The sequence below is a fragment of the Crocodylus siamensis genome, chromosome 1 (assembly GCF_052110815.1).
Source record: "Crocodylus siamensis isolate JL-2025a chromosome 1, ASM5211081v1, whole genome shotgun sequence".
In the NCBI taxonomy this organism is placed as follows: domain Eukaryota; kingdom Metazoa; phylum Chordata; order Crocodylia; family Crocodylidae; genus Crocodylus; species Crocodylus siamensis.
Window position 1 is genome coordinate 55,505,050 of NC_143395.1, and position 20,979 is coordinate 55,526,028.

At 43.2% G+C, this 20,979-nt stretch overlaps 1 protein-coding gene across 3 annotated transcripts in view; it reads right to left on the minus strand.

The window, feature by feature from the left end:
• Positions 1 to 20,979, minus strand: part of LMBRD1 (LMBR1 domain containing 1) — a 211,592-nt gene that overhangs the window by 161,244 nt on the left and 29,369 nt on the right. For all 3 annotated transcript variants that reach the window (XM_090034614.1, XM_090034620.1, XM_090034608.1), the window contains exons 4-5: positions 7,403 to 7,500; positions 4,352 to 4,419 (exon numbers count right to left, since the gene is read on the minus strand). In XM_090034614.1, coding sequence (XP_089890740.1) covers positions 4,352 to 4,419; positions 7,403 to 7,500 — 166 coding nt within the window. The remainder of the gene's footprint in view (positions 1 to 4,351; positions 4,420 to 7,402; positions 7,501 to 20,979) is intronic.

The window sequence follows — 20,979 nt, forward strand, 5'->3', positions numbered from 1 at the left end:
TGCTCTTTGGGCTGCCAGAAGCGAGACACAGGGTGCCGTGTGCATACGTGTGGCCACATGCATGAACATTAGGGCCGTGCAAAATTTTGGCAGCTGTTTAGTTTTGGAGGCATTTCTGCGCCCAGAACACTGAATCAAGATGGAAGGCTCCAAAACGTTTCAGAAAGTGTTTCAAAGAATTTGAGTCAAGCTTGCAGGGAAGCAAAAACTTGGAAGAGGCAGAGGAAAAAAAAAAAGAGAGAGGGGAGGAAGGACTGCTCCAATATTGATATCTAGCTCCTAGTTCAATCCCCCAGGTCTCCGATCATTTCCCCAGCTCTTCCCAGGGGGCACAGGCCCCCAATCTATGCACGGGGTTTCAGCAGGCTGCCACTGTGGGCTGGGGCCAGCAGCAGAGTATCAGGAAAACTGAAGTGCTGCCATTCACTCCAGCCTTGCAACGGCAGCCTGCTGAAACCCAGCATGCAGATGTGGGGGCCCATGCCCCTCAGAAAGAGCCAAGGAATCCCTGCTGCATGCCCTGGCTCCACAGGGAGCAGAAATCCGTGCCAGGGTTTCCTCCCCACCACTGTCTGCCCTACACAGCCCCATGTCCCCAGGGCAGCATGCGATTGGCAGCAGTGGGGAAAAGACCCCAGCATGGATATCTGCTCCCTGTGGAGCAGAGTTGTGAGACAGGGACCAGCAAGACCTGCTCACTGCTCTGCACTGGTTTCCCTACCCTGAGACCTAGCATGACAGGGATCGGAGATCCATATGGGGGTCACCTTCCCTGCACGGAAGGCAGTGGTCTTCCCCCCTCCCCCCCCCCCAGACAAGCCACCCATTGTCCCAACCTGCTCCCTACTGGGACCCTGCAGCCCCTGGCCCCAAGCCTCATTGGGCTGGGTAGGGCTATGCAAAGATTCCCTTGCACCCTGTTCGAAATGGGTTCAAAGAAGATTTGGCAGAGCCAAATCCTCATAGCAGATTCGGCTGAAACAAGAGGACAGTGATCCAAAACACCAAAATGAATCCCCGTCCTCCAAAATGGCCAAATCTGAAACCAAATCAAAAACACAGCTGTTTCATACAGCCCTAATGGACATGGCCAGGAATAGTCAGGAAGCACGGAGAGCAGCTCCCTGCAGGTAAGTCTATGAATAGAAGGTGCATGTGGGGAAGAAGCCTCAGAAGCCCCCACAATGAGGGAGGAAGTAGGGCAGGGGATGGGGGCACTCCCCAGCTAGGGCAATGCATGGGATCCAGGGCCAAAGTGGGATGGAGCCATAGGCAATTTGCCCAGGGGACATGTCAGGCAGCTCCCTACCACTGTATGCACCCCCCCCCCAGGGGAGGCATGTGCCCCCCCAGTTTTGTGCACAGGGTGGATGCGAGCTGCTCATTGTGGGCATGGGTCTCTCCGCTCTGCTGCCTCTCTCGGGATGCAGAGTTGTGCCTCCCACTGCTGAGCAAGCAGCAGGGCTGCAGCCAGTGTGGGGCTCCCAGGGCAAAGGCAGCAGAGCAGGGATCCCCAGCCCCACAGTGGGTAGCTTGCATCCACCCCTCGTCCTGCTCCACTTAGTGTCCCTGTGCTTAAAAATAGTGGCAGCAGCACTTGAATTCAAGTTCATTCAGCAATCTTTAGTTCAAGCACCCCCCCCACCATTTTTAAGCATTGGGATGCTGAAGCAGGAGGCTCCCAGACAGAGTGCCCCCCAAAAAGGTTTATTTAGTGTCAGTAACTTAAAATGCCAAGTGCCTCATATTTTAAAAGTAAATTGGTTATTGGATCAGCATCGGCCAATATGGTCGATTAATAATCAGCTATTGGTATCAGCCAAGAAAATCTTCGTTGGTGCACCCCTAATACCAACCATGGGAGTCACAGAAAAGTAGGGCTGGAAGGGACCTCCAGGGATCTAGTCCATCCCCTTCCTGAGGCAGAATCTTCCGTATCCAAAACTAATCTAAACAATCTATAGTCAAAACCCCATACAAAAGACTGTCAACCCTGACATAACAGACATAACACTATAAAACTTACCACAGATAAAAGCAGGGGGAACCAGAGCAGCAAGCATCCTGTTGTTATGAAATGTCAACCTATGCTCAAGAGATCCCCAGTAAAAGAGTGATACCCCCACTACAAAGGAAGGTGAAACACCACACAGTCCACAGCATACCAATCTGACCATGGGGTAAAAATTCCTTCCCAACCCCAAATATGGCAATCAGTCTGACCAAGTGGACAAGCAAGACCTGCTAGCCAGGAAACTCTGGCTTTGGGCCCAGTAGGAACACTGGCACACCCTAGTCGAAGTCCCCAGCCTTGGCTGTAGCCAACAGTGGATGACTCTTGAAGAAGGCTTAAAAAAATCACCAAGACATGGAGCAGAAAAAAAAATGGAAATGAGAGGTGAGGAAGGGGAGGGTGCAGGTGCAGCCAAAGCCCAGAAGCAGGCAGAAATTAAAATATAGGTATAGCTATGCTCAAGTCATCCACAACCTCTTCCTGAATACCTCCAATGATGGAGGGTCAGCTTCCCTAGCAGTTTTATTCTACTGCCTCGCTGTTCTAAAATGTGAAAAAGGTTTTTCTGGATATCCAATCTACACTTATTTTGCTGCAACTTCAAGCCATTGGTCCACATCTTCTGCAGCAAGAGAAAAAAAAAAGGTGCTTTCCCTCTTCTTCGTGGAAGCCCTTCAGGTGTTTGAAGACTGCTCTGATGTCCCCTCTGCACCTTTTCCACAAGCTGAGCATGCTTAGCTTCTTCAGCCCCCTCGCATATGACTTGCCTTCCAAATCCTTGATCATCTTCATTTCCTACCTCTGGATCTTCTCTAACATTTCTGCATCTTTTTAAATATGGCACTAGAACTGTATCCAGTGCTCCACATGGAGGTCTAACCAGTGCCAAGTAGAAGCACTATCACCACCCCCATCTTGCACCTAATGCTTTTGACGCATCCCAAAAATTGCATTTGCCTTGTGTGGCTACATCACACTACAATTCGTACTAAGTCTGTGGCCTACCAAGACTCCCAACTGCCTTTTCCATAGTGCTTCTATCCAGCCAGGTGTCCCCCAGTTTGCATTTGTGTTTTTTGATTATTCCTCCCAAGATATAGCATAGATATTGTATTTGTTCTCATGTAACTTCATCTTATTATCTCTAGCCCAACTTTCCATTCTGTTGAGATCTTTCTGAATTGCACTCACATCGTCCAACATGTGTATAATCCTTGTCAGTTTTGGATCATCTGCAAACTTGCTCAACGAGCTTTCTATGCCAGCATTCAAATTATTAATGAAACATGTTAAACAGCACCAGGCCCAGGATGGACCTCTACAGACGCCATCTGATACCTCCTCACATTCTGACATGCACTTATTCACAATTACCTTTGACTTGCAGCTACTGAACCAGTTACCTATCCACCTGGTAGATGTTTTCTTTGAGCCCACATTTCTCCAATTTGTTTATTGAGAAGGTCATGCAGGACCCTGTCAAAAAACCTTGCTGAAGTTGACAAACACTATAGCAAAGCATTCTCTTCATTAAAGGGTAGTTACTTAAGCAAAAAAGCAGATCAAGTGTTTGACAAGCTTATGATCACCTTTCCTCCTCTAAATGCTTGCAAGTGGCATTCTCTGGAATACACTCCCGTAACTTCCCAGGTAGTGAGGTGATCCTAAGCAGTTTATAGTTCCATGGGGCCCCTTTTCACACCCCCCACTTTTTTTTTTTTTTTAAAAGAGCACTACATTGGCCCTTTTCTAGTCCAGTGCCATAATTCCCATGTGTATGTACATTAAGTAATCAAGACTACAAGATTATATCAGTACAAAGAAAAAGAATCCCTGCTTGGGAAAACATTAAGTATACTTAAGTTTTAACCCTTAATATTTACATGGTTTGCTGAATCAAGGCATTAATTCATAAAATTAGAAAGTAAAGTAACCGAACTAGAAGTTAAAAGATACCAACTCTAGTGTATATTAAACTGTAAGCTTAAAAGTAAGCAAGTCTCTCATAAGAGTGTCTTAAGCAAGACAGTCAGAAGCAAGCTAAAGTTAAACCTGCATTTACACCTTAATGCCTAAACTCCAAGGAACAGAACTCAAGATACAGCAAGCTAAGTAGTTCCACATTTAACAGATTGAGGAATTTGCTTAAATTTTCTTAGAGCTGAATATTATAAAAGAATTAAAAGATACTTTGGGGAAATTAACATCTGTACTATCTACCCAAGCTTATTGTTGTATATGCCAAAAATACTTTGATTTTTATTATGAAGTATTTATTTCCAGCAATAATAATCTGATCCATCTTTGTCTCTAATACATAGAAAGGCCTGTACTTACCCAATTAAAAGAAGAACTGTGCACACCACAAGAAATCCCAGAGAATACTTGAGCGCAGTTTTGACCTGCTGTAGATCAAAGCAAACATTAGCTTATTTGACCTAATGAAACTTGGAAAAAAAAAAAGCATTTGACCAAACAAATCCAAGTAAAGTTACATTCCACATTTAGTATGACGTGTTTTTGTTCTTTTTAGTAAAAGATTTACATGAAATTCAGTGAGGCAGCATATTAAGAATTAAGATTCACTTCAGATGCAAATATTGCAGTTTGTCATTAAGAGATATCAGCCATTAAGTTCTACCCAAGCTGTTGGCAAAGGAAATAGAAGTACTCTGGCTATATTTGTTATATTATTCAATGATGTAAACAATGACTTTCCCTGTTTTGCTTGTACTGGAAACATGACAAGAAGCCTCAGTTTAGAAGTAGACCTGAAGTGATTTTAAAAAAAACAAAAACAAAAACAGAATTATACATAGTTAGGGTTGGAAGGGCTTTCTGGAGGTGATCTAGTCCAGCCCCCTACTGAAAAAGCAGGATCATCCCCAATTAGATCATACTAACCAAAGCTTTGTCTAGCTGGGTCTTGAAAACCTCCAAGGATGGAGATTCCACAACTTCTCTGGGTAACCTGCTGTTGCACTGTTTTACTACCCTCCTACTGAGGAGATTCTTCCTAATATAGGCAACTTAAACTTCCCTTGCTACAACTTGAGACCATTGCTCCTTGGTCTGTCATCTGCCACCACTGAGAACTAGAGGTGAACTGATGCATCAGGTCGCATATCAGATCGGCACCAACAGGAAAGTTAACATTATTGGCCAAAAAAGCAGACTGCCAATAGTGTTACCAATAAGCATTGCATGCATGTGTGCAGCCACAGCATCCATGCAGGTAGGAATGCAGGTCTGGTGGCTTGGAGAGCAGCATCCAACTGATAAGTTTGTTGGGGAGGACAGGGGCATGGGGAACCAGCTCAAGGCCCCCTGGTAAGGGAAGGAGTGGGGCTGGGGCAGCCCAGCCAAGGTGCATGGCAGTTCATCCTGGGGGTACAAGGAGATGGGGGCAGAGGGTGGGTGGCTCCCTGCTGCTGCATGCACCCCCAGAGGCATGTGCCTCCCCCAGATGTGTGCAGGGAAGATGCCAGCTGCCCAATGCAAGCTTGGGACAAAGGGTTGTACCAGCCTCTTCCAGGAGTATGGAGCTGGGCTGGGCTGGGGCTGTGCTCAGCACAGACTCAGCTGCACGGGTGGGCCACAGTGGCACTAGGGGAGGATCCCCATAAACCCTCCCTCCTAGATGTGTGGGGTGGGTGGCAGTGCCAAGTCTCCCCTGAATGTAGTCACAGCCCAGCACCCCCACCAGGAAGAGGCTGGTGCAGCTCCTGGACTGGCCCTGAGCCTGCAGCAGGTAGTCCACTTCTGCCCTACACAAATCCAGGAGGGGCACATGCCCCACCATGCTGCACCCCAGGAGTGCATGTAGTGGCAGGGAACCACCCTCACCCCTCCTCCAGCCACCCACAGATCTGCCCCACGCACCCTGGCTGCATTCACCACCTGGCAGGGCAGCACCTGCTCTACTCCCTCCCTCACTGTGGGGAGCCTCAATCCATCCCCCCACACCATTCCCCTCTACCGACTTACTAGCAAGATTCTGCTCTCCAAGCTGCCTAGCTGCATTCCTATAAAAATCGGTTACTGGATTAGTAACAGCCAAGAAAAAAATCTTTAAATCAGTGCACACCTAGTAAGAACAGTTTAGCCCCATCCTCTTTCAAATCTCCTTTCAGGTAGCTGAAGGCTGCTATGAAATCCTCTCTCAATCTTCTCTTCACCAAAATAGAACCCAGTTCCCTCAGTCTCTCTCACATGTCATGTGCCTTACCCCGAACCATTTTTGTTGCCCTCTTCTGCTGAGCTCTCTTATTTGTCCACATCCTTTTTGTAGTTGGGGGGGGGGGGGGGCGCGGTACTCTAGACATGACAGTACTCTAGATGTGGCATCACCAGTGCTGAATAGAGGGGAATAATCACTTCTTTTGACCTGCTGGCAACACTCCTACCAATGCAGCCTAGTATGTCGTTTGCCTTCTTGGCAACAGGAGCACACTGCTGGCTCATATTCAGCATATTATCCACTGTAACCCCCAGGTCCTTTTCTGCAGAGCTGCTGCCCAGCCAGTCAGCTCCAGCCTGCACTGGTACATGGGATTGTTCTCTCCTAAATACAGGACTTTGCACTTGTACTTGTTCAGCCTCATAAGATTCCTTCTGGCCCAATCCTCCAATTTGTCTAGCTCACTCTGAATCCCAGCCCTATCCTCCAGGCTATCTACTACTCCTTCCAGCTTGGTGTCACCTACAAGTTTGCTGAGGGTATACTCTATGCCATCTTCCAGATGTTTGATGAAAACAGTGAACAAAAACAGCTCCAGGACTGTCCCTTGGGGCACTCCACTGGATACCGGCCGCCAACTACACAGAGCCATTGATTAGTACCCTCCAAGCCCAATGCTCCAGCCAGTTTTCTATACACCTTACAGTCCCATTCATCCAGCTCTTACTTCCTTAACATCCTTGCAGGCAAGCTGTGGGAGACTGTACCAAAAGCCTTGCTAAAAATCAAGGTACACTACATCCACTGATCTCCCGCATCCACAGTGCTAGTCACATCATAGATAAATACAAAGGCCTTTCTACATATTGAAAATGGAAGTGGCTGCTATCAGTGAGAAGGGCTTCAAGCTAAACTTAATTTCAGCTAAGACGCTGACAATTTCAAAAATATGCATGTTTGTGCAACCCACCCTTATGAAATCTTTGCAAGTTTAACATGGAGTTCAGCTCACATCTTAACTTAAGCAGTCTTACTTCCATTTTGGAAAAATCATTAGGAGAAAAAAAAAAAGTCAAACGTCTGTAAATTATTTTCAATAGATTCAACAACAACAACAACAAAAAATCTAATTCACTAGACTTCAGCGTTTTTTGCATGAGTGTTCATGGAGTAGTCATGCAGATTATAGAAAGGTAAACAAAACTTACTGAACATGTATTGCTATCATCTTCTGCCTTCTCCTCATAATAGAAATAGACAAAAGGGATCCACAAGAAAACACAGAATAGGATGACCGAGTACAAAGCTAGAAAAGAAAACACAGAAAAAGAATTAGTTATTGTATTGACTCAAATACAGAGTGAGGTCTGTTCCCACCCACCCCCCAAGTCAGTATTGATCTGAGGGGGGCTGTAGCTTAAGTCCACAGACCCCTGCAGCAGAACCCAAGTCCCAGCTGCCACCCATGAGGCAGTGGTAGCTGCTGCAGCAGAGCAGAGAGCCTGGCTCCCCGCCCCCCGCCATGGGTTCAAGCTGGGGTGGGGCCAGTTCCCCACCTGTGTGCATACTCCTGGGCAGGCAAAGGGAACCCATACCCCCCAAATCTGTGTACAGGGTGGGTACAGACCTAACTTAGTCCTGAAACAGCTTAAACTCCAGTAGCCCTAGACTAGGTGTTAAAAAAAGGATGACACAGTCCTATAACTAAACACTTCACATTTGTCAATATGTGCTCAGAATGGATACAAGTGTTCAGGCAATTAAAATTATTAACTGCAATTTTAAAAAGCCAAAATTTCATCCCAATATCTGGAAATAAAAGCGTTCCCACAATTTAAAGAAAGACATAAAAAACAAAAATTTTGAAGCTCTTAAGCTAAAGTTCTGAAGGAGTTAACACCTCCATCAACATTTGGAAGATCAAACCAGAGAAGTCAATACAGATTGCTAGGTTACTTTGGATGCTGACAGACATGCAGGCCCCCACCAACTCATGGCACATTATATAAATCACCACAAGTTAGGAGCGCTCCAACCCAACAGATGTTCACCTGTTAGGTCGGTGGGGAGGGGACAAGAAAAAAAGATAAAGAGCTCTACTTTGGAGCTGATCAAACCTGAAGAGCCAGCCTTCAGGCCCCCCAACAATGCTACTTGCAGGCTGAGCAAATGGGCTGGTGGGGATGATGGCCCACATCGCAGGGAGGCTCCAATCCATCCCCACTCCATCCCCTCCCTGCAGCTCAGGCCAGGCAAACCCAAGCCTGGAAGACTTACTCCCCCCTCCCCTACCCCTCCCTTCCTGAACACAGCACAGGCTGCATCAGCCTAGCCCCAATCACACAATGGATTGGAGCAGCTTCAGGAACTTCTGGGCATCTTTACAAGTGCTCTGGGGTGCGGGAGGGAGAAGACACTTTAACTGGAGTGGCTCTCAGGAGCTGCTCCAATTAAAACATTCACAGCATCACATGTATTCAGTGTCCCACACTTCAAAATGGTGCCAAGGGAACTTAACTAAAAAACTCATTTGACAAGGTTTAGTTAAAGCACCCCCAGCACCATTCTAAGATCAGGGACGCTGAATATACATGACACGGAGGCTGCTGGCAGTCTCCTCTGATGTGTGCTAATTAGCACATGTCAGAGCAGGCATCCAGGACATGTGCAGGTACAGTTGCATAGGGTCAAAGTGGAGCGCCTTTATCTGACCCCTCATTTGATGAGGGTTAAATCAGCCACTTAAAATGCTCTGCAGAAGTGCACAAGTGTCACCATATGACTGTAGAGCACTTTCAGGAGCCAACTATGCAACAAGTGTCACTTCTGTCTGCACTTTCAGTCACTGCCAATGATAGACTCCAAGGTTGTAAATGCACTTTGAGGTGGTCCTGATTGATCTCAACTTGATATGATCTGCAAAACACTTTGTGCACCTTCTAAGCTGTACTGCTGCTTCTCTGTCATTAGGCAAGGAATGCACATAGCCTTGTCCCTAGAATGAGCCACAATTAAAGTTAAAGTTAAATGAGCTACAACTAACTTACAGTTATGTCCTGGAATTAAAAAACCACCAAAACATGACCATCACCACAACCCATATACCCCAACAACTGTTAGCATATTTTATCCAGCATACTTCATAGGTACTTGAAGCAGGACAAATCGGTGTGAACATCTTTAGGATGCAGGTGACAAAGGCCTTCTCCCAAGAAAAAAAAAAAAAAAGTAATATCCCTTCACTTTTCCCCTCAGGCAGTAGTTTAAGACAACTGCTTATACCCTAGGAACTATAAGGGCACAAGAGCAGGTTATCTAAATGAAAACTGATAGAAAGTCCAGCAAGGCTTGGCAAAACAACCCCCTCCTGCAAGCTTCAGCTCAAAAAGGAATCCTACATAAAAAGTGGAAAAAACTAACACGTTACCAGGTCCAACTACAAAAAGAGTATTTGTATGCAGTCAGAGAATATGGAAGATAAGGCACAAGTAACACTGAACTTAGCAAGAACAAGAGACCAAGAAACCCCCCTGAAAAAGTATCCTATAAGCATAGAAAAGGAAAACCATGGGATGCATAGGCCCCTTAGTAAGTAGGGAGGGTGATCTAGGAACAGAAGCTAAAGTATTTAATGTTTGGGTTTTGTTTGTTTTTACACTTCAGTTTTCACAAATGAGAGGCCAGCAGTGAGATTAGGAGCACAGTAGGCAGCACAAATAGGTGGAGAACAGCTCAGTTTGTTCAGAGAAACTAGAGGTTAAGTACCCAGGACTGAATGAGGTGCATCTTTGATTAGTGGAGGAATTTGCTGTGGTAACTGTAGAGTGTTTGGCTATTCTTTGAGAATTCACAGAGGTCAAGTGAAGTTCTGGATGACTGGAAAAAGGGTAAATACAGTGGCCCCACCTTTAAGAAAGGAAAGGAGGATACACAGGAGTTAGTCTGATAAGTTTAACCTTGATACCTAGAAATTTTACAGAGCATGTCAACCAGGGATCCATTTTTAAGCACAAAAAGAACAAGGTTATCAAGAACAGCCAACATCAATTCGAAGCTTCAACATGCCTGACCAACCTGATTTTCTTTTATAAGAAGAAGTGATCAGCTGTATAGATTGAGGGCAGAAGGACAAAGGAGGAGAAAAAAAAAAAAGAGCAATGGGTGTAATCAACCTTGACTTTAGCAAGGACTGACAGCATCTCCCATAACATAATTAGTGTCTTAAGAAGCTAAGGAAATACAGACTAAAAGTGAATACTGAACTGGTTGGAACAGATGGCCAGGTGTCTGAAGCAGGGGCAGGAAGGTCCCAGGATTTCTCTTAGATGCAGAACTGTTTAATAACTTCATTAATATAGACTTGAGGATGGCACTAAAAAACTTACACTTTACAGATCTATGGATAAACCAAGTTGGATGGAGCTGCAGACAGCTGGAAGATGCATCAGGGTTCTGAATTACCTTGATAGAACTAGAGAAATGGTCCAAAAGAGTCAAAATGGAATTGAATAAAATGCATAGTCCTCCATCTAGGGCAGAACAATCAATCAGATGTACTCATACCAGCACACTGAAAGTGGAGAGATGGTGAACATCTGCATACGCATAACTAGAGAACAACTTGCCACTCTGCAATACTGCAGAAAGAGGACCTCAGGATTATAGCAAACCAAAAGATGAACAGGAGTCAAAAAGCAAAACAGATTGGGCTGTATCAATAGGAACACAGTCTGCAAGTCAAAGGAAATGATTCTTCCATTCAAGTCAGCATGGGTGAGGCCTCACTTGGAAGTACTGGGTACCTATACACAAGCATGCTCCAAAGCACATGGCAATTCGTGCACTGCAGCAGCCTCCCTCATGTCATGCATCAGCATCCTTGTACTTCAAAACAGTAGTGGGGGCACTTTATCCAAAGCTGGAATGAGTTTTAGATAAAGCTCCCTTGCTGCCATTTTGGAGCATAGGGACGCTGATGAACAGGACACTCTGGGAGTTTTTAATTAGAACAGCTCTCAGATGAAAGCACCTCCCTCCAGGCACATGTATAAAATGCCCACTGCATCTAATTTTGGGCAATGCAGCTGGAAAAAAAAAGAAAAAAAAGAAAACACAAAAATATCCAGCAGAGGGCAATAATCACTATTAGAAGACCAGGAAAAAGAACTTTCAAGAAAGAAGGCAAAAAACCCAAGGGTTATTAAATCATAACTGAAGGGAAGGGGAAGGATTTTATAAACTTTCTTCAGATTATTTAAGGGGTGGGTGACTGTTCTTGCCTTAGTTCTCCATGACTGCAGGATATAACAGACTTAAAACTGCAACAAGGAAGTTTTGGATAGTAAGAAACACAACGAGTGGTTAAAGCACTGGAACAAATTAAAGTACAGGGGAGGTTGCAGAATCTGTATCCTTGCAAAGTTAAGAGCACATTAAAAACACGCATTTGTAACAGTTTAGATATGGATGATCCTACCTTGATCAGAGGGTTGGACTAGATGATCACCTCAAAGAATATGGCTGGAATGGACTTTCTTCAAGTCTATGGGTGTAGCTGCTATAATCTAGTAATTGATACCTTTACCAACACAAAACACAGGAATTCACATTTACTGGTGGCTGAGGATCATAAGAAAGGCCTGGAGGGAATGAATAAGTACAGCAGATCTGATCTTTTAACCTCTGTTACAATTCCTCACAATATTCTGACCAGTGTGTAGCGCTTTGTATAAGCTGTTCTGGCTTTTTCATATGCTGGGAATACGTTTTGCCATCAAGCCCTACATTCTATTCTAAATTAGAAGTAGGCTTGTGGGTCAATAGCGTCCCAGACTTTGGATTGGGACAACTTTGACCTAGTGGGACTCTACTCATGACTGGGTGGTAGGAATAAAAGGCTATAGGTTGTATAGGAGAGATAGAGAAAGAAAGAAGGAGGAGGTGTTGCTCTCTCCATCAGAAAACAGTACACATCTTCCCTAATCAAACTGGGATCAGAGGATAGACGAGCAGAAACTGTGGGTTAGGATCCAAGGGGGTCAGGGGAAAAGGGACCTGATGGCGGGGGTCTACTACAGGCCTGCGCACCAAGAGGATGAGCTAGACCAGGAATTTTCCAGGCAGCTCTCAGAAGCGGTGTCGTCTAGAGATATGGTAGTCATGGGGGACCTTAACTACCCAGACATATGCTACGAGGATCAGTCAGCTATATCCAATCACTCATGCAGGTTCTTAACTTGTATTCAGGACGTCCACCTAGCACAGGAGGTAAGGAGTCCCACCAGGGGTAACGCCTTGCTCAACTTGGTGTTGGCCCCAGGGGATGGCCTGGTGGGGGACCTGCAGATTCAAGGCAACTTGGGGGCAGTGATCACCAAATGATAAAAATTCACTATCTAGAGAAGAGCGGGCATTATACCCAGCAGGACACAGGTACTAAACTTTAAAAAGGCTGACTTTAATAGGCTCAGGCAATTCGTTAGCAGGGTACTAGGAACTAAGAGCCTACATGCTTTGGGGGTCCAGGATGGGTGGTCATTCCTCAAGAAAACCATTATTTGGGCTCAGAATGAGACAATCCCATGGCAGAGGAAAATAGGTAGGGGGCCAGGAAGCCCCTTTGGCTAACCAGGGTCATCCAGGATACTTGAAGGGAAAAAAAAAAGCGGCATACAAGAAGTGGAAGCAGGGGGTAGCTAGCAAAGAATATACTTCTTTGGCCCATGCCTGCAGGGAGTCAGTCAGAAAGGCCAAGGCAGCTCTAGAACTGAGGCTAACAATAGGGATTAAGGACAATAAAAAAAAAAAAGAGTCTTTCTTTAGGTATGCTGGGAGCAAAAAGAGGGTGCTCCATCCTGTGCCCCGGCTTGGCAAGACAGCACCTGCCCCTGCCCCTTCCCCAGCCCCACTCCCTCCCTCACCACTGATGGCGGGGGGGGGGGGGCCACAACTGGCTGGATGCAAAGCCAGCAGCCAGTGCCACTGGTGCTGGCAGTCACCAACACTAGGCAGCCCCTGCAGGAGAGGCCATGGCCACTCTGTTGGACCCTCCAAAGACCCTCTCTATATACTAGATGCTTTAAGTCACTGGAAGTTCCCCCACCCTTCTTCAGGCCGGGGAAGCAAGAACAGAAAACTATGCAAAGAAAAAAGTTTCCCTACACTGTTCTTTGAAGACTATCCCCTCACAGGATGAAACTCACAAGTTAACTCAAAAAGCAGGATACTAAAGTTGGAGCAGTAGTAGTGCAAAAGCATTATAATCATCCTTTACAAAATATCTAAGTCCATCAGTGACTTTGACTTGTTTGCTCCAGCCAACAAGCAAAAAGCTCTTTAGTGTGTGAAGACAGAAGTGGCCACGCTGCTACCTTTAAAAGGTATACAAGGCATATGTACCTTAATTAGGAAGTTGTCCATTTAGCGGATGTAAACATCCGTTTTCCTTAAACATTAGGTCATCTATGTGGTGGTGCGCACAGTACTATGCAGAGCCACCTGCCTCACTGCCAGGCCCAAAACCTTGTTTCAGGAGTCTTCCTCAGAGAGCCTACAGCCAGCTGTCCCGCTTCCTGGAGAACATATGCAAGCCTAGGATAACATTGCCACTGCCACCACTAGGGCACTGGTTGCCAGCAGGGCTCTGTGCAGCCTGGGGGACAGGGCTGTAGGGGGAAATAGTAGGCAAATACTCTGTAGGGTAGCATCTTTACAAGTCTTACGGCAGTTTATTATGAAAGTCTAAAAATCTTGACTAAAAAAAGTATATATCAAGAGAAACACACTTGCCTTACTATTTTTAAGCTTGTTACAGGTTGAGGTAGAAGATAGAAGTATAAAAACAGCCTAAAAGCCACCATGTCACTATACTTCATAGACATGTCAGAGCAATCTTAAGACATTCTATATATCCAAGACCTGTTAGAGTCCAGACCTACTCCTAAAATACACTTTAAGTTAATCTTGTACAATTTAACAGGTCTCATTGGAGGCGACTGTCCCCACTACAATATCCATTGATGGCATTCCAAATATTTAATCTTGCCTTAAAGTCTAACTTGACTATGAACTCTATACTGACAGCATGCAGCCAAGCTAGCCATCAAGTGATGGCCAGCCTGATAATATGAGTGCAAGTGTGTGTTTCAAGTGGATATAAACCTTCACCTGCACACCAAGCTGAATGTTGTAAAGTGCAGCAGTTCCCAATCTGTGGAATAGGTACCACCTGTAGTAGTATAGACAGCCTATCAATGGTATGCATCAGATTTATTATAATTTCTTCATATGAAAAACATTTCCTGGTGGTACTTAAGGCTATATCATTTTAGGTTGGTTGTGTGCAATCTGACAGTTTGGGAGCCACTGGTATTAGTGCATTATTAGCTATGTTATCCTCTGGCTCCAATTTGTGGATACCATTAGCAGTACAATCAGGAAGCTTGATCCATTTCATCTGTTCCATCAGAAGTGGAACATCAAAATGTAAAGACCGTCTAAAAACATGAAGGTGCTTCAGGGAGGCATCAAATACAGGTGTCCCCTGCAAAAAAAAAAAAAGAGTTCCCCAAAAGAGCTGCAGGCTAGAACTCAGTCCAGTTAACCTTTGTCGTCATATATACTTACTGTTTGCTTGACAAAAATCCAAAATGCTGCAAATGGTTCCTGGTTTTATGAGCAAAATATCCAAGTGCCCTTTTCACCCCAGGGCAGATGGTTGTCTAGGTTGACAAGAGACTGCTTAGACTGCTCTGACTGGTTCCCCATTACTTAGTTTCATTTTACTGAGCAAATGCTGTCCTCAGGCCAATTCTACAGCTTTTGAACAGTTTTGTTACTATGTGGCCTACTGAGGCTGGAAGGAAAAAAAACAAAATAAAAGTGAGGCTCAGAGCTGGGGAATAAGGAGAGGGCAGACCCAGGGAGAACAGAGTAGAATCTAAGGAAGGACAGAGGAAACTGTAGTGGCACAATAAAGACTTCTGAAGCAGAGTCTGCTGCACTGTTTGGGACTTCAGCACTCTACTTTTTCCAATTAAATTTATTCCTGGTAATCTGATTTTATTTTCTGAACTTTCAGACCACTGGATGATGCAAGACAGACATGACCTTAAAGTTGCCACTAGCATATGGTACAGAAACATTTTAGTACAGTGTACATGTATTATTGAAAAATACAGTGGATGTTAGCTTATTTGAGGCCTTTTAGTTGCTACCACAATTTCACATTCAATACCTAGTACAAAGTAGGTGCTTGCCTCTTCAAGAGTCAAGTGGAACAGAAAGCCAAGGCTACCGGAGCCACCCTGATTAAACAAAGTTCAGCTGCATAAGGAGAGACAAGAGAAGAAAAAAAAAAAAGAGTTCCTAAATGGGTTTTAAACAAGAAAGCACAAAAATAGTGGTAGATCTTGTCTTGTGACCATTTGCGGGAATGTACTACATCTCGGGGGGGGTGGGGGGCGGCGCCGCAGAGGAGACTGACAAAGGCAGAGATTGAATTAATCTGCATGAAGTGCAAACTTGTGACCATATTGGAGAAAGAGGGATAGGATTCAAAAGACAAGGAAATGCAACGTAAGAAAAGCTGGAAGGCAAGTGTCAGCATATGACCTCCAGGAAAAAAAAAAAAAGTGTCATCCAAGCTTAGGAGAAAAAGACTAAAAAAAAAGTGGTTGCTTGATCCTGTAAGTCCAGGAAGAAGAAAGAAACAGGTCTATCAATTATAAAAAGTGAGGGTAAAGAGCAAGTGATACTACACTGGGAAACTTACTATAGACCATGAAAAAAAAATTAAGTCAGAAAGAGGGTGAATGAGATTTTGAGCAAGTAACAAAAACTTCCAATAGTAATGAAGTAGTACTCATGGAGGACTTAAAAGAGAAGAGAAAAAGAAACCCCTCCATTACAAGAATAATGCAGCAAAAACAGGAAGCCAGGTCTCAACTTGTATAGAGAACTTTCAAGCTATATCCTACATTTTCGGAAACAGAAGATAACGTACCATTGATACTGTTCTGAACAATAAAAGAAGAACTGAAAGTGAATATAAAAGGCAATAGGATGAAGTTGCCACAATATGATGGAACCACAAAGTTGAAGAAAGGGAAAGTGTCAGAACAGAACAAGGGGACTAAATTTCAAAAAAAGAGCAAAAATTTCAACCAACTCTTGAAATAGAGTGGCAAGGTCCCATCAGTGGACAGATAAAAAGGTCCAGGAAGACTGGCAGTTGCTTCAACAAAATGAACAAGTAGATAAGAGGCTCAAACTATTCTGACCCAAGAAAAAAAAAAAAATAGTAAGAACTGCCATGGTAGACTGATGTGGTTAAAAGAAAGAAAAGAAACATTTAAACACACATACAAACAAAATGGGAACTAACTGGCTAGCCGCTAGGCAGTGACTTTTCTGAGAAGCATCTCAATACTTTGACTGATCCAAGATTCAATGAGTCAATGTGATACTGTAGTAAGAGAGTACTGTATGCAAAATGGGAGTGACTACTTGAAATAACACATATGGATAGAGTGGATGAAGTATGGTGTGCAGTTCTAGGCTCCCCGTTTTAACAGTGACATGGAGAAGCTTGAGAGGATCCAGCAGCAAGCCAAGGGTGGGGGGAGCGTGACTGGCAGCTACATGTTATTCTCTTCCTGACTGTTTTGGTTGGAGAAGGGAAGAGATAAGGAGAGGAATATGATGGCAGCCTTTGAAGTATTTGAAGAGTGCTATAAAGAAAGGGGAACAGTTCTACCCTGTTGGAGAACAGGAAAAGCAACAGTTTGAATCTAATATTTTTTGCTGCACCTGAAGTCTACAGAAGACTAAAAGAAGTCTTAACTAAGAATAATAAGTCAATGAAATGGGTTGCCCAGAAAAGGTTTTGGAATTCCCTTCAATGGAGGTTTTCCAATAAGTAACTAGATAGAATGCATCTGGAATGGCTTAAAAACAGAGCAGCTGACAGTGGGCAGGAAGTTTGGCTAGATCCCCTGGAGGTTCGCTCTAGCCCTACAACTATTTAAAAAAAAAAAAAGACACAGTTTAGGACAGGGGTGAACAATTATTTTGGGCAGAGGGCCACTTACTGAGTTTTGGCAAGCCATCAAGGACTGCATGACAGGTAGCCAGGGGCAGATGAATATTTATTTTAAGTTTTTTAGGGGCCCCACAGGCCAGATAGAATGGCTCAGCAGGCTGCATCTGGCCTGTGGGCAGCATTTTGCCATCCCCTGGTCTAGCAAATCTGCATAAGGGAAATTAGATATGGGGTTGTATCAGGACATTTGACAGTTGTTTCAGATAAGCATACACTTAATTTTGCTGCAAGCCTGCTCAATACTAATGTTTTCTAGTCATTTACCTGGCCATTAGATAAATGGTCAATATAACCATCCATAAAAGTGCAACAGAACAGAGAAGCTTGGAAAGGAATTCTATCCAATACACAAAAATATAAATAAGATTGCTTTCAGAAATTAAAGCCTTCAGTCTCCATTTGAGTATGGGATGATGCAAGAGGTAGACCAGATTAAACATTTTAGAAAATGGTTTTCAAAATTGGGTCTTGATAGAGCATTGAGCTCCTAATATATAATGTAATAAGAAAGATATTTTCTTTTCACCAATACAGAATGGTACTCATTGTTCAAGTCTGACTACTAAAAAGGAAGGGAAAAAAAAAAAATCAAATCTAGAAACCTCAATATTTGGCTAACTTCTGTGATAATACTGCTCATCTTTAACAAAAAGAATTGAGCCAGGTCTGTTCCAGCAATAAGGAGAGTCTCTCAATTGTCAGTCCTGGTTCCTTCATGCTTTGGGTTAGAGGCTTTCTGATTTCTGCAAGACTTAGTGCATTGGAACTTAGGTTCTTCAAGAAAATGGTAGAGAAGCATCTCATTTGTTTAGTGATCTTAACCATCTTCAGGCAATATTACCCAACTTAAACATCATGGCCAATTCCAGGAGGGTGAAAACTGGAATAATATTAAATGATACCGACATAGGCTATTATATCATTTCATAGTTCTTAGGGGCTGGAAGAGACCTTACAGATTGGGTCCAGCCCCCCTGTGCTTCGGCAAAAAGAGAAACTGGGAATCAGATGACTCCAGCAAAATAGAAGTCAAGACTTTTTTGAAGATCACCAGGATGGATCTTTTATTGCTCCATGTGCAATCCAAGACCTCATTACTACATTTAACAGGTAGGGAAAAGGAACTCCAGTAACAAGTTCTTCAAGATGCATTGCTTACATACCTGTTGGTTATTTGGGGATGATCCTGCTTTGAGCAGGGGGTTGGACTAGATGTGACCTCCTGAGGTCCTTTACAACCTCCATCTTCTATGATCCTGTGAAGTTACCATAGCAGCTGTTTGGACTTAGTAGATGAGAGGGCACTTGGTCTCAGTCTCAATTTCCCCTGGAGTCTTGAAGATGCCTTTTTCTTTTAGTGCTGGCTTTCTGTAGTTTTGCTACCCTTTGCTCATTAGGGACCCTCTTTGTGGTACTGGGGTACTGACATTCTTGCCAAAGTTATATTGGCATTACAGAGAATGAGGCAATTTACATCTGCATGCTCCAGTGGCGATACAAAGCTTTTGGACCTTTAAATAATTTTTAACCCTGAATGAAATACTGTTAGCTATTCACCTTATCAGTATCCTTAAGTGAACACTCACCCAATTACAGTGTAACTAAGGAAATGCAAGCTGGAGGACCAACTATACCTCCCCTTTAAAAGAAGTTGAAGTTAAAGTGTGTGCAAAGATTAAATGTAGCCTTGTCCCACTGCTGTCATTTGGCATCACTGATCAAACGCCTTTCCTCCCTCCAAATATGTAACCAAGTACCTGCTGGTAAAACACTAAAAAAGTAGCTTCAACCAATATTCCCAATATAAAAAAAAAAGAATATATTTTAAAAGCACCAGGGAATACTGAGCACATGTTTTTTAAATGAAACCTGAGAAATGTTAACATTATAACCCTGGCATCAGTGACCAGGGTGATGAAAAAACACAAAGAGGTAAGTCAATCCCTGCCCTGACAGGAATTTTAAATTGCTGAAATAAATACAATGGTGCAGAGGAAAACATGTACTGAAGCTGCACATAGCACTGTTTTGAGCTGTATCCAAATGCAAGATCAAGATTAGTGGAAGACAGACCCTGACAAAACAGCCTCTTAACAGCAAATCAAGTAGTCAACTAAAGCAGCAGCTATTTGTATTGTGCAAAAGGTGGTATGTAACCTAACCAAAGAGCCTGGCTCATGCTGCAATGTATGACCTAGGATAAAAAAAAAAAGTTTAAAGGGAGTCTCATGCTAAGAAGTTAATACTTTTTTTTTTTTTTTTTTTTTAAATAGTCTCCTCCAAAATCTTACATGTTATAGACTTTCAATGCCAAAGCACCTTCATATGCATGAAAAACCAACAGCTTTCTTTACATGGATGTAGTAAATGGAAGGAAGAATTTGGAACTGCGATTGGAGTGCAATTGACAATTCACATGTACTAAAATAAAATCCAGCTCACCACCCCATCATTGCAACAGCCTGCAATTTGCTCATGGGAGAGGAAGAGAAACTCATTGGTTTTGTTACCATAGTAACTAGACTGGGAAGATCAGATGAGGAAAAATAGCACTGTTTTTACAGATTTGGTTTCAGTGCAGAATAATATTAAGTAAAGGGTGCTTTTTGTTGTTTTAGTTGCATCAAATCAAAACTTCTCTAGAAGAATTTTAAACAAAAAGTTACTTTAAAAATACGAACCAACTCCATTTTAAAGGAGATATTGTAGCATTACCTTCTTTCAGTTTTACTGATCTTGCTTTGTATTTTGGCAATTTAAAAAAAAAAAAAAAAAGACAAAAAACAAAAAACACACCACACAAATTCCCCACCAGTGTAAGGAAACTTCTATGTTTAAATCTGTTTAGTTTGCTTATTTGTTGCCATCTTCAGGTTTGATATACATTTCAGCATCTTCAAGCAATTCACAGAAACTAAGATACAGAATCAGCAAATGTGACCATCTAAATGTGGACAGCATTATTCTCTTCTATTTTAGCCATGTCCACTATGGACTGGATTCTTCAGATTTCTCTAGTCATTAATAATGACAAACTTGAAATAGGTTCTAGTCAACTCCTACTATAAAACTATTGATATCATTTTACTTCTGTTGAAAGCCACAAACTACTTCAAGTGCTACTGCATGAGGAAAACTTAACAGAATTGGTGCAGTAGCAAATGCTATATTACTAATCCTTTAAATCATAAAAAAAAAAAAAAAAAAAAATTATCCCCTTTTAGGGGAAGGCTAGTTGTTCTCTGTGCATCTACTTTGCCCAAGTGGCACTATTTTTACAATTAAAATTCAAAAACTTATTTCTGGTGCAGTCATGTTTCTGTTAACTAAGCTGTGCTTAGCAGTAAGTTTTATTTTTCCTCAGTCCAATGAAAGCTAAACAAGAGACAAATTTGAGGCCACTGACCATGAGATAGATACCAGCCAGCCAAAGTGATCATTTAACACAATGCCTCTGAAATGAGTTGGCATTACCCAGCCAGTCAATTCCCCAGTCAAATAATGTCAATTGACTGCAGTAAAAAATTGTCAAGTATTCCACAAAGCCAAGAACACTGTTGTGTAGATAGCTGCGTTTTTTTATTACATCATAGCATGCATCATCTCTTAAGGGCAGAAATAAAGGCTCCTTTACACTCAGTCCTATAAATATCAAGATATGCATACATGGTCTTTTCAAGAGCA